Source organism: Lynx rufus, unplaced genomic scaffold, assembly GCF_022079265.1.
Source record: "Lynx rufus isolate CCGP_SWC_20201006 ecotype Redwood Valley unplaced genomic scaffold, mLynRuf1.p SCAF_26, whole genome shotgun sequence".
In the NCBI taxonomy this organism is placed as follows: Eukaryota; Metazoa; Chordata; class Mammalia; order Carnivora; family Felidae; genus Lynx; species Lynx rufus.
Window position 1 is genome coordinate 10233624 of NW_025814841.1, and position 15386 is coordinate 10249009.

General features: G+C 46.2%; 1 protein-coding gene across 4 annotated transcripts in view; it reads right to left on the bottom strand.

Moving 5' to 3' along the window:
• Positions 1–231: 231 nt before the first annotated feature.
• The window catches only part of PTDSS1 (phosphatidylserine synthase 1), a 64896-nt gene continuing 49741 nt past the window's right edge, over positions 232–15386 (bottom strand). For 2 of the 4 annotated variants that reach the window (XM_047088868.1, XM_047088871.1), the window contains 4 exons: positions 13396–13495; positions 4385–4453; positions 3579–3648; positions 232–1331 (listed from right to left, as the gene is read on the bottom strand). In XM_047088868.1, the coding sequence (XP_046944824.1) occupies positions 1222–1331; positions 3579–3648; positions 4385–4453; positions 13396–13495 (349 nt within the window). In that variant the 3' untranslated portion in view covers positions 232–1221. The remainder of the gene's footprint in view (positions 1332–3578; positions 3649–4384; positions 4454–13395; positions 13496–15386) is intronic. The other 2 variants (XM_047088869.1, XM_047088870.1) reach the window with 2 other exon arrangements.

The window sequence follows — 15386 nt, forward strand, 5'->3', positions numbered from 1 at the left end:
GACTATCTTGTTCATTTCCCATTGATTACTTTGGGAGCTCAGGAAATGTAACATGTATCTGTAAGTCCTCTACAATACATATTTTTCTTCTTTTCTCTTTTCACTATATAAACACACATACACATTCATATTATCCTTAAAGTCACTTGAAAAACACAGCAATCGCTTACAAGTGGTGAAAAATACCAATAGGATGCAAAGAAACGAGCATTTTTAGAGACTAATCTTTGATGGGCTTTAACGTGTATTATTTTATTTAAAACAGGGATCCATCAGAGGTGGTGAACTACCAGGGTAAATGTTCTAGAGCATGGCACACAGATGAAAGGTAATACTCACCAGCACCTCACATGGGACTAAAAGACAAGGTCAGCAACACACCATGGAAGGAAAACAAATAAAATGTAAAAGGCACCTGGCTGGGAGAGAAGCTGCGATGTGCACCGCCTCTCAAGCAGGCTCACTTCTGTGCACTGTGGATAACTCTGGACAAATGACATTCAGAACAAACAAAAAAGGTTCTGATCTGAAGCCCAGGATCCTATGTAGGTAGCCAGTCTTTCCTCAGACTGGTTTACACCACTGTGTGGTTTCAGGTCCTAAAAGGGGGATGAGTTTGCCAGACAGTAACACAAATGCTCTCCCCATTTTCTTCTTTAGGAGAGAGAAGAGCTTTCCCCCAACTCAATTTCAGCAGTGGCTTCTGAAGGCTTTTAAGCATCCTAACTTAACAACAAATAAGATACCAACAATAAAAGACAGAAGAGTGGCCTGAACTTAAACCAATCAGTCAAATGGGAAAGGCAGATTTATAAAAATAAAAACTGGTCACCAGTGTTAACGTACCGTTAATGCCCTGTCTGAATGAAGGTGTTTCAACTAACTGCAACCACAATACACGCAAGCGGTGCTGCTCCGGGCAGCTGTGAGTGAGAGGCCGCCCTTCCTGCAGATGCTCCGTACGGCTACCAGTGACCGCACGCCAAGTGCTGAAGTTGGAGGAGACCCCGAGCTGGCGAAGGATCCCAGGCACTGACCTGCCTCACGTGGCTGGGTCTGTGGGAAACAAGACTCACGCGCTCTCAAATAATGACCCCCAAGTCCCCTCTCCTCGTCCCAATGTCACCGCATGTTTGCCCTCCCGACAGGGAGGTCCAAGCCTTTCTGTCTCCCTCTCGGTTCTAGGCACTCTCTGGGACGTCTGCGATTAACCGGGCTCCTTCATTTCTTTCCAACTCCGTTGGTGACTTTTGACTTGGAATGTCGATTCCTTCTTCTGGAAGAGTGGCTTTCGTTGTTGCCCGGATGCTTGGGTGGGCTGTCTTCAGAACCTGGCCAAAGGAATGAGAACACGCTGTCACCCTGAGCGTGGGGTTTGCGGGCTCGCTCCTCAGACGGGCAGCTCGTCCCGCTCAGGCCGCCCTCTTCTGATACATGTGCTCCACCTAGTGGCCTCATGGATCCATGAAGGCAAGGCCCTGAAACCCCAGCCCGGAGCTAGTGCAGCAGCCGAGCCTGTGTATGCAAGGGGATGGCCCCACAGAGCTGGGGGCGTGGGGAGCAAGGGCATCCCGAAGAGTGTTTACACTCTCACTGTGTAAGGCGGATTGTGTTCATGGCAATGGGGTCAAGAAGTGACCGTAAAAATGAAACCAAAGAACAAGGAGGAACAATTAAACCACATGGGTGTTGGGTCTACCCTCACAACCAAAGGATGCATCCCCTAGGTTTCCACACCTTGACCTGTTATACACCGGAGTTTCTACATCCCTAAATGAGAAAGAATTCCTGACTTTATGAAAGTAAAGACATTACGACCTCTCTCATTTGATCCAGAGGACACCTTTAAAACCTAGGTCGCTTCTGCTCATGACGGCTCTGGAGCCTCCCACAGAAGATGGCACACACCCTCAAGACTCTCACAGTTGGCAGTATTTGTCACACCATTATTTGTTTGCGACCTCAGAGAAAAACTTCCGTGTCAACTGGACGCTGAGCCACCAGCCGGCATCAGGCAAGGTGGAGGGTAGAAGTGGGGGAGCAGGGAGAGGGTGGGCCTTCCGGTAACCGTGTGTAAGGAAGGCGTGGGAGGTGAGCAAAACTTCCTGGCATTGGACTGGCTGTGCCTAAAGACTGAGCGTGTGGCCAACCTCTGGCCCAGCAGTCAAGCCAGAGAGTTCTCTGCTTCAGGGCTCAGATCCAGCCCCAGAGGAAATCTCCACCCAAGACGGCCATTCAAACAAACAAACAAACAAGACAAAGAAAAAACTTCTCAGAATTTGGTCTTCCTTGCAAAGGCCATTTGGCTTTGTCCAAGAGATTCTTTTACTGCTCTGAAGATTCTCTTTTTTAGTTTACTCTTTGTCTACCTTTCATTTATATCTCTACCACTGCTTGCTTCGTGTAGTCTTTTCAATGGAGAAGGGCCTGCAAGTGCCAAGAACGGATCTGTGAGGGGATGGTTCTGAAGGGCGGAACCCCAGGGAACCCCTCCGTCCACTTCTATCAGCGTTCCAACATAGGGCGCCTATCGACTCCTTGATTCAAGAGTCTCAAAAAGGGTGACTGGCAACTCAGCAGAGAACATGCTAGCATTTTCCCCAGAAAGAGCTCTAAAAAGCTCGACCCTAAAAGAACTCAGGAAAGCAACCACAACAGTAGTGCTTTCCTTCCTCTCCCTGGGCCCACGGTTTCTCTGGGCAATTCTGTGAGCTAAATTTCACCATCTCCAGTGTTCATAACTCTCTCCCCTCAGGCAGCCTTCCAATGGGCTCACGAGCATTGCCCAGAGATTACTGGCCAGTGGAGCCTCCTTGGTATCATTCCACAAGCCTTAATTCTTTAAAATACCCAGGTAGCCCCAAATCTTTCCAAAAGGCTCCTTGGAGAGGCCAACGGGAGATCCCCGGCTATACTACCAGAATTTTATTCTGGCCTGCCTCCTGAATAAATACGATGAAATCAACCCACCTCTTCTGAAAGCTCCTCCTCCCAGTGCACAATTCTTCCTAACCCTTTTCACTCAGGATGAAAGCCAAGAGGAAGAACATTCCCAATAGGGTGCTTGGGACGGTACAGGCCTTGCCTCGTTATGTTTTCCTGTGTCAGAAGAGGCAGAACCACATGCTGCCTCTTCTTTAGAAGCAAGTTTCTTGGGCAGATCCTGACAGCACTTTGCAGTTTTCATTAATAAGTAACAGACGACATGGGATAAGTAGACATGAGACCCTTCAGGGCATACACTTATCACCATTCTGAGGATAAATCTTGATTCCAAATCTGCTCACTGGGCCTTGGAAGGAAGAAAACCCAGGAAAGTTGTTTGTTTAGTGTTTGTTTGTTTTTGAGTGGGAGAGAGAGAGAGAGAGAGAGAGAGAGAGAGAGAGAAGAGAGAGCGGGGGAGGGGCAGAGAGACTGAAGCAGGCTCCAGGCTCTGAGCTGTCAGCACAGAGCCCGATGTGGGGCTCGAATCCATGAACCGCAAGTATATGACCTGAGCCGAAGTCAGACACTCAACTGACTGAGCCACCCAGGCGCCCAAGAACCCAGTCAAGTTCTAAGCAGTGAGGAAGAAATACCTTTTGTACCTTTCCCATGAGACCAGGAGATATCTGGACTGTAGGTGCCATCTTCACACTCGGAGTACGTCTAGAGAGAGAAGCAGACTTAGTGATGGAGTTTCAAGGACTCCCTGGGGCTGCAGGACAAGCAAGGGAGGTCACTCCGCCCCTATACCACCAGCAAGTAACAGAACCTCCCCATTCGTAGGTTCCTTGGCTATAAAGCCATGACTGTCTTCCAGGTGATACAGAATCAATTGTCTAGAAAGAACCTTTAGTTCCTCAGACTTAATATGAATTAAGTATGAATCGAGTATGAAAGCTATTATTTTACTTAAAAAGATATTATACTTTGCAAGACTGCTGTAGCATTTTAAGCTCACTCACATCCATTTTCTGCTTTAATCCTTGTGTCCACTACACGGTGGGCAGGGCGGGCCATTTACAATGGGGGAGAGCCCCAGGCTGGGTCACAAAGAGGCCTGCGCAAAGTACAAGAGCCGGGAATAAAACCCAGCCTTTCAAAACCTAGTCCGGGGCTCTCCCCACAATTTTATTTTTAAGCAGACGCATAATTAGGTTTTAAGCCCCTTTATAAAAGGGAGGATAAAAACACTGACCTACTGAACAGGGCGCTCACAAGCAAGGACAGCAACCGATAGGGAACGGGTCCTGAACCGGTTACGTTTCTACAGCGGCAGGACTGAACCTGCGTGCTCACACAGTTGGCTACACCACATTCTCACAGGAATGTGCTTCCCTGCTAAAGCTCCAAGCAGGATGTGATTATTTTACAGAGACCATCTCTGCCCTTCCTTCCATACCTTTTCTCGGTGACCATAGTGCTCTGCGTACCAAACCATGCCGTACAGACACAGGAAGGTGGTGAAGGCCTGGCAGAGAAAACCAAGCATATTTCATAAAACAATGTTGCACCAAAAAAAAAAAAAAAAAAGAAATCCCATTTCCCAGACTTTCAGGGTCTCAACAGTAATGTACAGAGGACGGCTTGATGTGGTTCTACTGTCTCTCTGAGGACACTGGTTACAAAATGGCAGAGCTAGTAGGGTTGGGGAGAGCGTTCCCCCCACAGCTTTTGACAAGAGTTATGACCAGACTGTAGTTACTACTCACGACGCTAATAATCAGAATGCAAGATCATTTTTAGATGTAGGAAAGGTGGGATATATTTTCTGCACAGTTTTGCAGGTCTTCCTACAGAGGATACATAGGATTGTATATGCTTTATTTCTGGTTCTCACGGCCCATTCTCTGCCCCCATCACTGGAAAGTTACAAGGACTCTCAGTTTGTGAGCTTCCGTGGGGAAGACGAGTTCTGAATGAAAAAGGAGCTTCATTCAGTCTGGGAGCACAGTGGCGCTGGAGGGCATTTAGGACCGGGGCCCACTGTGTCTGAGTGGGTGGCTCTGCACTGCTCTCTCACTGCTGTTTTGTCTCTGTGGCCCCACCCCAACCCCAGTTCTGGTTGCTTTTGTTTTTCTTCTGTAAGTACATAGGAAGTCAGAGAAAACAAAACCGCTCTGTAAACCCCTGAGTGAAATGAGAGGGGCATGGCCTGTGGGTACCCAGAGGCAGGGATAACCTCTACTTCCCCGAGACTCCCCACCCACCTTGCACCACACCCTAAATTATACTCCAATTTAAGCAAAGAATAGCATCTACAAGAGTCCGAAGTTTTAACATGTGCCAAAACACTGAAAATCTGGGAGAAGTTTCTGGGTGCCTTGCCAGAGCACTAAAGGAGAGAGGGAGGGTGTGCCTCAGCATTGTTAAGGACAGATGAACCTCCGCCAGGCCCTCCGGCCAGGCCTGACTTTCCCAACCGTAAATGAGTCACCAAAACAAAACAAAATGACTGTCTGTCCCTCCTGTCTTTAGAATTCCTTGCCTTAGGAACTCACTGACACCAAAGCACTCTCCCTATCTGGTCTCTGGTTCTTCTCCTGCATTTCCCGTTAAGGCTGTCACCTTGAACCAACTATGTGAACAGTCGTGAAATCATGGTAGAACCTTCTCTTCTGGAATAATTTTAATTCTCTCCGAGAATCGTAACTTTTTAATTTTTAAAAGTTTGTATTAATTTTGAGAGAGCGAGAGAGAGAGAGAGAGAGAGAGAGAGACAGAATACCCCAAGCAGGTTCCATGCTCAGCACAGAACCTGATGTGGGGCTCAATCCACAACCATGAGATCATGACCTGAGCCAAAATCAAGAGTCAGATACTTAACTGACTGAGCCACTCAGGCACCCCAAAACTAATTCCAGATCCAAAAGATATCATTCATTTCAACTCCTCTCATTTCACAGAAGGGGAATGAAAGTTTGGAGAGGTGTCTATTCAAAGGCACACATTTAGTATGTGGCAAAACTGGAGCCTGAACACAGGTCTCTTGATTTTCCTGGATCCAAGTTTTAGGGATGGCTGTAGAGATAAACAAATACTGGTTTTATGTCTACACATCTTTATATCTCTTTCCATCCATCCATCCATCCATCCACTCACCCACCTCCGGAGAAAGAAAAGCATGCCGGGAATAGCCAGGACCAGCACATCCCTGTGCACAGCCCCCAGATGCAAGGGTGGAGCTGAGACTGCAGGCAAGGCAGGGCTGTGAACTCTCATCACTGCAGCGTGCAGTCTAGCTCTGGCCCCGTTCCTGTCAGTCAACATTTGTTAAGCGTCTGTTGGGTGTGCAGTGTCATCTTAAGTGCAGAAAGACAGGAGTATGAGTGCTCTGGCGGGCCTTCTCCTTCTAGGTCAGTGAAGTGGGAATGCCGGCATGGTGGAGACAGAACATAAAATATAAGGCCCACTGCTTCATTTTATTTTAAATCCATATGCAAGTGGACATTCATATGCAGATGAGGGATTTAAAGAAAAGGAAGCTCATATCCTCCCCCATCAAAAAATTAGGCAGCGGTAAAGCATAAGAGACTCTTAAAAACTGAGACCAAACTGAGGGTTGATGGGGGGTGGGAGGGAGGGGAGGGTGGGTGATGGGTATTGAGGAGGGCACCTTTTGGGGTGAGCACTGGGTGTTGTATGGAAATCAATTTGACAATAGATTTCATATATTGAAAAAAAAAATTAGGCATCGGGGGCACCTGGGTGGCTCAGTCGGTTGAGTGTCTGACTTTGTCTCAGGTCATGATCTCACAGTTCATGGGTTCGAGCCCCACATCGAGCTCTGTGCTGACAGCTCAGAGCCTGGAGCCTGCTTCGGATTCTGTGCCTCCCTCTCTCTCTGCCCCTCCCCTGCTTGTGCTCTCTCTCTCTCCTAAAAGGAAATAAACACTTAAAAAAAATTTTTTTTAATTAGGCAATGAATGAATACATTAAGATTATAAAGTGAAAGTAACTTCTACCCTTTAACATATTGTAGTACTTGCTCAGATTTCTAATATACACCACCATTAAATGTCCCATCTTCATGGCACGGAAAGAGTGGGGAAGACTAGAGCACTTTCAGTGTGTACGTGTTTGCTCCTTTACGAAGGGCAAAACAGACTGTCCTAGGTTTGAGGGAGTGGAGCGTGGGAGGCAGGTCCCACGTCCCCAGACCAGTCATCGAGACCAGTCATCGCGGTGCGATGGAGGTGGGGAGGCTGGCAGGCAGCTGCTACTCCACAGGACGAAGGGGCGGTGAGCACAGGGCTGCCGGTCATTGCGGATTCTGCCCACTGGAGGGCAGGAGTGCGGTGCTCTGCCTTCTCCAGCCCTGTCCCTGCGAGGACAGAATGGGCTTTGCAGCTTGCAGGCAGGCAAACACTGGCAGGTCAGGAGCGACAGGTGCTTATCATCACAATCGCCACACAAAGGGGCCGCTGTGGTTGCCAAATTTACCGCTTCACCTGGGTACTTAGAGGTCCAGGTCACACTTGTCCCAGGAGACAAAAGCTTGTAATTTATGGGTTCACAAGCACACCTGTGGAAACCTAGGCACGCATCCACTTAAAATGTCAGGGCCTGGATTTAAAATAGCAATTGTACAGATTTTGTTTAAAGAAAGAGAAGGAAAAAAAAAAAGAGAAAGAAGAAAAATATGTGGGATGAGAGCCAAGGCAGCACACGACAGCGTCATGTGTGGTGGCAATGAGGGCGGAAGATCTCCCCTGGCTTCCAGTCAGAGTAATGAGCATGCAAATTGCCGATGACTGATCACACAACTGCTGAGGAGAAACTTAACTAACCGGCATGCGGGAATCTCTGCTTCTGCATTAATCTCGAGGTCTGGAGATATTCTCTTACCAAGCAAGGGAAATAATTAGGGGCTTTGTTTCTCTGAGGAGTAAGGGAGGCATGGTCAAACCTAACTCTCCTACTGAATAATGTTCACCTCACTCCAATCTTGATGTTTAGTAAAGGCCATGAATATGAGCAGTGGAGACATCTAATTATCCCGGCCAATGGTCTCTTTTTGGGCCAGGTCCCCCTCCATGGCACTGATAATGCTCATTAGGGGATTCTGCTTCTTCAAAGGCCTGCTCTCCTGAGTCTGTTTCTCAGGCCTGGCCTCTTAAATGTGGCTGCTCCACAGACCATCCTCAGCCAGCTTCTCCTGCCCACGCGGTGTTCCCCTACCCGAATCCAGCGGCTCCCACCATGCCCTGTGCACCAGTGGCCCTCAACTCTCTCACCTCTATTGCTGACCACATCTTTCCAGTGTTACTGGACAGACTGGCATTTCCCACGATACGGGACACCTTCAGCTATTAGTTCTAAGGGTCCCTCAAATCCCAGCACTCCAACCCAATTCATCTCCTTTCACTCAACCAACCGGCTTCTGTGATATCCCCCAATCTGTTACTACCACCAACACTGCCACCCAGTGGCACAAACTAGAAACCATGGAGTCACTCACACTATCACAAGGGGCTGGCGTCCTATTGAGCTGACCCTCTTGAACAGCTCTCATATCCAGCCCTCTCTCTGCATCTTCCACGCTACCACCCTTGGGTAAGCCTCAGTTATTTCTTTCTGGGATCCTCAACCCCCTCAGACAGCACCTCTACTCCCTTGGGACTCTCCCACCCATGCAGCCTTTCTCTGCGAACAGGTGTCTTCCCACTGAATTATTGCCTCTGGATCTCCAACTACAGACACATAGGGTCTTTCCTGAGCAGATGTCCCATGTCTCCTCCCCCCCTCACTCTCCTCACTCTCGTTCCCCAAACAGCTTGCCATCTTCCTGAGAAGCTGGGCATGGGCACAGCTGCATGTTTTCATACATGCCTGTCTCTCAGCCTGCCTGTACGTCTGTCTCCTGGTCTCTGCCTCTTGAACTCATTCCTTTATTCTCCATGCATTTGCCGAGTGAGTCCTATGCATCAGGGACCGCACTAGAATCAGTGGGGACAAAAAGACAACAAAAACTTAGTCTTCGTGAGCAAGAAGTACAATGCTGGGGAGACAGATGTAAACACTGCAAGTTACATTACACTGAGGTTAGAACTCAATGAAATATGTACCAAGTGTGACTGGTCCCCCAAGGGGAGTTATCCAGGCCGCCTGGCAGATCAGGGTGCACTTCATGGAGGGTGTGAATTTAGTTTGATCTTGGCATAAGAGTCACTAGGTAGAAAAAGAAGGAAAAGCACTTAGCCCAAGCAAAGAAGATGCCCTGGATGAGGACAAGAGAAGTCTGGAAGGATGATTTGTTGAGGTGGCTACGTCCAGTTTGGGGTGGCCCAAGAAGAAAGTACAAGAGGGCGGGTATGATGAATGCTCCAGATGATGACCGTCCTAAACACACAAGCAACATATTTCAGCTGGCAGGATGTGTGGTAGGGATCCTTCTTCCTTCTTGATGTTTCTTTCTACACAGACAGAGTTTTGCTGGTATAATACCCCTGCTCCTTTCCACCCCAGGGAGAACGAGTTCTCTCTTAACCAACTGGCGAATCTGAGATAAGGAAGCTGGACATTTCCTGTCTTCCTTGGGTGCAAGGCCACTTACACAACACAGTGAGGCCTGCTTCCTGGGGTGGGAGAGTGTCTCATTTGAGGATTCACTGTTCACAAACCCCTTGTTGCCATGCATCTAAAGCTGAGATTGAAAAATGTGTATCGTCAGTGATAAAGATGCTATTCTGATCTCTACATCCTTCTTTCACCCTATCTTTTAACTATTCTGAACTGAAAAGTGTTGTATTATTGACTCCTCTACACCCCCGATGGCAGGGAATGGTTCTGAGCAGGGAAAGAGATTCAGATACGAGTTCTAGAAGACAGCCTGGCAGCAGCGTAGAGAATAGGTCTGAAGAGCAGAATGGGGACGAACACGTATGTCCAGACAGTGGGAATGGAGAGGAGGGGACGGAGATGGGCTACATAGCTGGTTGGGATGGACAGAACCTCGTGACCTGCTGATTTCAAGAGTGACAGAGGAGAGGAAGCAGCCTGTAAGGTTTTCAGCTGGGAGAGCATCCGTGGCAACCCTTCAAAATCCTGCTCACATGTTACATCCAGGGAGCCCTCAGCAGCTCCCTGGCTCGTCTGGTGCTCTCTAGTGCCCGTTTAGCACTACATTCACACCCTTCACAATGGTTATCACACATGAACATGATGAGATTGCGTGGACAATTCCCGTCTGGACTTGGACAGCCTTGGAAGGGGACACCTTTTGCAGGGGGGCGGGTGGGGGAACACAAACTCTCTTGTCAGACTACCTGGATGTAGGCCCTGGCTCTGCCACCTACTACCTATGTGACCTTGAAGCCAGTTAGTGAACCTCTCTTTGCCTTTATTTCATCTATAAAAGAGGGCTAATAAAGTATCTCCCCTCAAAGCAACAATCAAACATGTAATTCATGAGAATTGCTTAGAAGAGAGCCTGGCATGTAGTGACCATTAATAAATCTTATCTTGACCATCAACTATCTTCGTGGGACCAGCATTGGGTGCAGTTTTGATGAACACTCAGTAAACGTTCTGTGAACAAATGACAGACTTACAGGGACCATGCCAGGGGAAGGAGAGACCAATAAGGAGACAAGAAGTGATTCGTGTCCTCAATGAAGTGACAATTACACAGGCACCAAGGCAAACCAAAAGTCACCAACATAAGGGAGCGTATGCTAAGTGTCAAATAAGTACAATGGAGAAAAGTCTCGAGAACTGAGAGACTAGAGGAGCCCCTGCAGGGCAGGTGACCAGACAGGGCTTCTTGGACATGGCCTTGAGAAGACCCTTCTGGCCACAGACACCCCAGGGTGGGGCTGTATGCGGGTGTTGTGAGAACAGCTGCTGCCCATGTCCCAGGAGTCCCACCTGCCTCAGCCTCTCTGTGGTCCCCATGGCTCTGGCACCAGGAGAGGGCCACACCCACCTCTGCCTGCCCTCCACACTCGGTCACAATACTATTCATACACCTGAGGTGCATGTGCCAGAGAAAAGTGGGAGAGCACACAGTTAAAATCTCCAGGCACATGTAAACACACTCCCCTAACCAATTCTTACATCTAGTTTCACCGGGCTGGAAAAACACCACTCGAACGTTAATTCTGGAGCGTAGGTACAAAGGAAATCATTATTCCCTTTTGCTGTTCAAGACAAAATGGGACAGAACAGGCTCAAGGTTCTCTGGTGCAGTTAAGATTTCTAACAAGTAACCCTAAAAATAGATGCCGTGAAAGGCAATAAAAAACACCTTAAAAACACAAAGTCTTGCCAAAAAAAAAAAAAAAAAAAAAGTAGACCTGAATCTGATTAAGCCTCTAGATTCAGCTACTAATTTGCAGAAAATACAAAGGACAAAGAAATCTGTTAAATTACAGTACACTACAAAATCAGTAAAATCCAGACTGTGGGAAAATCTATGGGACAAAGAGCTGGATCCTTCAACAAATAAATCGTGAAGGAGAGAGAGCCAGAGACAGAGGGAAAACTATACATTAAGAGACTTAAAGGGCACGCCAACCAATTGCAACAAGTGGATGTTGATTCAAATAGACTGTTCAAAAAATATATAATTTTAAAAAATATTAAAAGTCTGAACACTGATTAGATATTTAATAGTATTATGAAATTATTCTTTTGCAGATGTGATAACAGTATGGTGGTTGCATTAAACAAGAAAGCATTCTTACCTTCTTTTAGAGATACATCCTGAAATATTAAAGGTGGATCTGTTCCAAAATAATTCAGCACGGGGATAGAGAGTAGGGAATACAAGGAAACAAGACTGTGCACGAGGTGAGCATTGTTGAAACTGGAGGATGGAGGGGCGCCTGGGTGGCTCAGTCAGTTTAGTGTCCGACTTCGACTCAGGTCATGATCTCGCGGTTTGTGAGTTCAAGCCCCAAGTTGGGCTCTGTGCTGACAGCTCAGAGCCTGGAGCCTGCTTTGGATTCTGTGTCTCCCCCTATTTCTGCCCCTCCCCTGCTCATGCTCTCTCAATAATAAATAAACATTAAAAAAAAAAAAAAGAAACTGGAAGATAGATGGGTACATGAGGGGTCATCTACTCTACTTCCACATATGTTTGAAATTTTCTATGATTACCAAGAAAACCCAAACTAATTTTCTGGACCAACCAAGTAAAAGTGAAGAATCTTAAGCTTAACATAAGACTTCTGTCCAAAATAATAAAAAAAAATTAAGAAGGGCAGACACAGAATGCTTAAGGTAGGTTAAGATCTTACTTAATTTTATTTTTTTTAAGATTATTTATTTTAGAGAGAGAAAGGGAGAGAGAGAGAGAGAGAGAGAGAGAGAGAGAGAGAGAGAGAGAGAATCCCAAGCAGGTTCTGCACTGTCAGTGCAGAGCCTGACTCAGGGCTCTATCTCATGAACCGTAAGATCATGACCTGAGCTGAAAACACGAGTCAGACGCCCAACCAACTGAGCCATGATTGAGCCCTACATCGGTGCAGAGCCTAATTGGGATTCTCTGTCTCCCTCTCTCTCTGCCCCTCCCCTGCTCGTTCTCTCTTTCTCTCTCAAAATAAATAAATAAACATGAGAAAAATAAAGAAAGATGGGGCTCCTGGGTGGCTCAGTCAGTTAAGCGTCCGACTTCAGCTCAGGTCATGATCTTGCAGTCCATGAGTTCGAGCCCCATGTCGGGCTCTGTGCTGACAGCTCAGAGCCTGGAGCCTGTTTCCGATTCTGTGTCTCCCTCTCTCTCTGACCTTCCCCCGTTCATGCTCTGTCTCTCTCTGTCTCAAAAATAAACAAACGTTAAAAAAAATTTTTTTTAATTAAAAGAAAGAAAGAAAGAAAGAAAGAAAGAAAGAAAGAAAGAAAGAAAAAAAGAAAGACAGATGACAGAAAAGTCCCAGGACAGTGGAGCCAGAGGCCCCCAAGGGGCTCTTCCCTTCAGACAGGAAGGTCAGCTCATAGGGTTTGGCCCCTTAAGTCAGCCTGTGGGGCAGAAACTGCATGGTCTGATTACCTTCAAGAACATCTCTCAAGACCTATAAACCACAGTCCATCATTTTGTCCATAGACACTTGTACAGCAATATGTAACACTGTAACACCCTTGCTCCTTCATGGAGGCCTGCATGTAGGTGAATTCTCACAAGTGAAATTTATGCATGTATGGTGTACCTGCTGAGGGCATTTGACCAGAACTTACCAAGGTGACCCGTTTTGGATGCTGGGTGGTCCCATGTATTTAATCTTGACCTTCAGACTAGTGGCCAATTTTGGGTGATTACAAGCAGAAGGTCTGGTCTATGAATTTCTAAAAAAACTAGGTGCACAAGAATTTTTGCTGTTGTTGTTGGTTTTTTTAAAGAGACACCATGAGGAGTTTCACTAACACTTTTGGGTAAAAAAGTGATCTTTTTTAAAAAAAAAATAAACTTACCACACAAAGAAGCCAAAGCACAACATAGAGTATTTGGGTCTTAGAGAAGAGATCTTGTCCAAATTTTATGCACACGATAGCTTCCAGGAAACCAATGACCCTAGTTAGAACAAGAGGTTAAATATTAATTCGTCTTATCAGAGCATATACATTCTACATAAATATGCCTTATGCCATCATGACACACTGATAGCGGGTTCCCCACAAAGTGACACTTGTTCTCTTCCATTGCAATTTCTTCAGAAATAACATATATATTTATATTTAGTACTTAGCTTATTTTACTGTTACTCACTTCTTCCCTCCTCCCAGAACAGAACCTCCACTCATACATTTTAATAGCTGGAAGCATCCAGATGAGTGCCTATCACGTTCGAGATGAACTGTCACCACCTCTGTTGGCACCCTCTCAAGTGACAGAGAACCTACTACCTTGGCAGGTGGGCTTATTCTGCCACTCAATCTCTTTAGCTGTGGGGAAGTTCTCCTTGTCTCAGGCTGGTATCTGCCTCCGCCTGCCCGTGGGTCCTAACTCTGCCCTCCTGTCCTACAGGGTGAGTCTGAGCCTTCCAAGCAAGTTTTTCAATAATTTGAAGGCAGCAATCACATTCCCTCCCAGACTTCCAAGCATTTCCAGGTTCAATATTCCCCATTCTGGATGACAATAAAGTAAGCCTTTATCCTCTAAATATAAAAATGTTAAAAAACTACAACAACAACAACTTTGTTTTACTTTTTAATTAAAAGAGCAAAGAAAAACACCACTTTTATGTTCTGCACCTTCATTTATGAATATTAAAATCAAACCTTAAAATTAAAAACTCAGAAAACAACAGATGTTGGTGAGAATGTGGAGAAAGAGGAACACTTTTGCACTGCTGGTGGGAATGCAAACTGGCACAGCTACTCTGGAGAACAGTATGGAGGTTCCTCAAAAAATTAAAAACAGGGGCGCCAGGGTGGCTCCGTCAGTTAAGTGTCCGACTTCAGCTCAGGTCATGATCTCACGGTTTGTGAGTTTGAGCCCTGTGTAGGGCTCTGTGCTGACAGCTCAGAGCCTGGAGCCTGCTTTGGATTCTGTGTCTCCCTCTCTCTCTGCCCCCCACCCCCACTCATGCTCTATCTCTCTCTGTCTCTCAAGAATAAATAAATGTTAAAAAAAATTTTTTTTAATTAAAAACAGAGCTACCCTATGACCCAGAAATTGTACTACTAGGTATTTATCCAAAGGATACAAAAATGCTGGTTCAAAGAGGCATGTGCACCCCAATGTTTACAGCAGCACTATCAACAATAGCCAAATTATGGAAAGAGCCCAAATGTCCACGGATTGATACGATATATATACACACAATGGAATACTACTTGGTAATCAAAAAGAATGAAATCTTGTCATTTGCAACAACACGGATGGAACTAGAATATATGATGCTAAGCAAAGTAAGTCAGTCAGAGAAAGACAAATATGATTTCACTCATATGTAGAATTTAAGAAACAAAACAGGTGAACATAGGAGAAGGGGAGGAAAAATAAGATAAAAACAGAAAGGGAGGTAAACCATGAGAGACTCTTAAATACAGAGAACAAACTGAGGGCAAGTTGCTGGAGGGTACAGGGGGGGTGGGCTAAATGGGGGATGGACATTAAGGAGGTCACTTGCTGGGATGAGCACTGAGTGTTATATGTAAGTGATGAGTCACTAAATTCTACTCCTGAAACCATTATTACATTATATGTTAACTAACTTGGATTTAAATAAAATTTAAAAAAAGTTTAAAAAGATCAGGCTTTTATTAAGGTTCCAAGCTCGTAGTTAAGAATGGATGAGGTGAGCATGAGCTGGCCACGTGATCCCAAAGATGACCCAAGAATATCGATTTCAGACAACTCCACTTCAGGGGTTCCTTACTCCATATGGAATCTGGTCAATCAGGGTTGGTGTAGTCGCACAGATATTCTCTCAAAAGGCAAGAAGGGGCCCAGAAGGTCC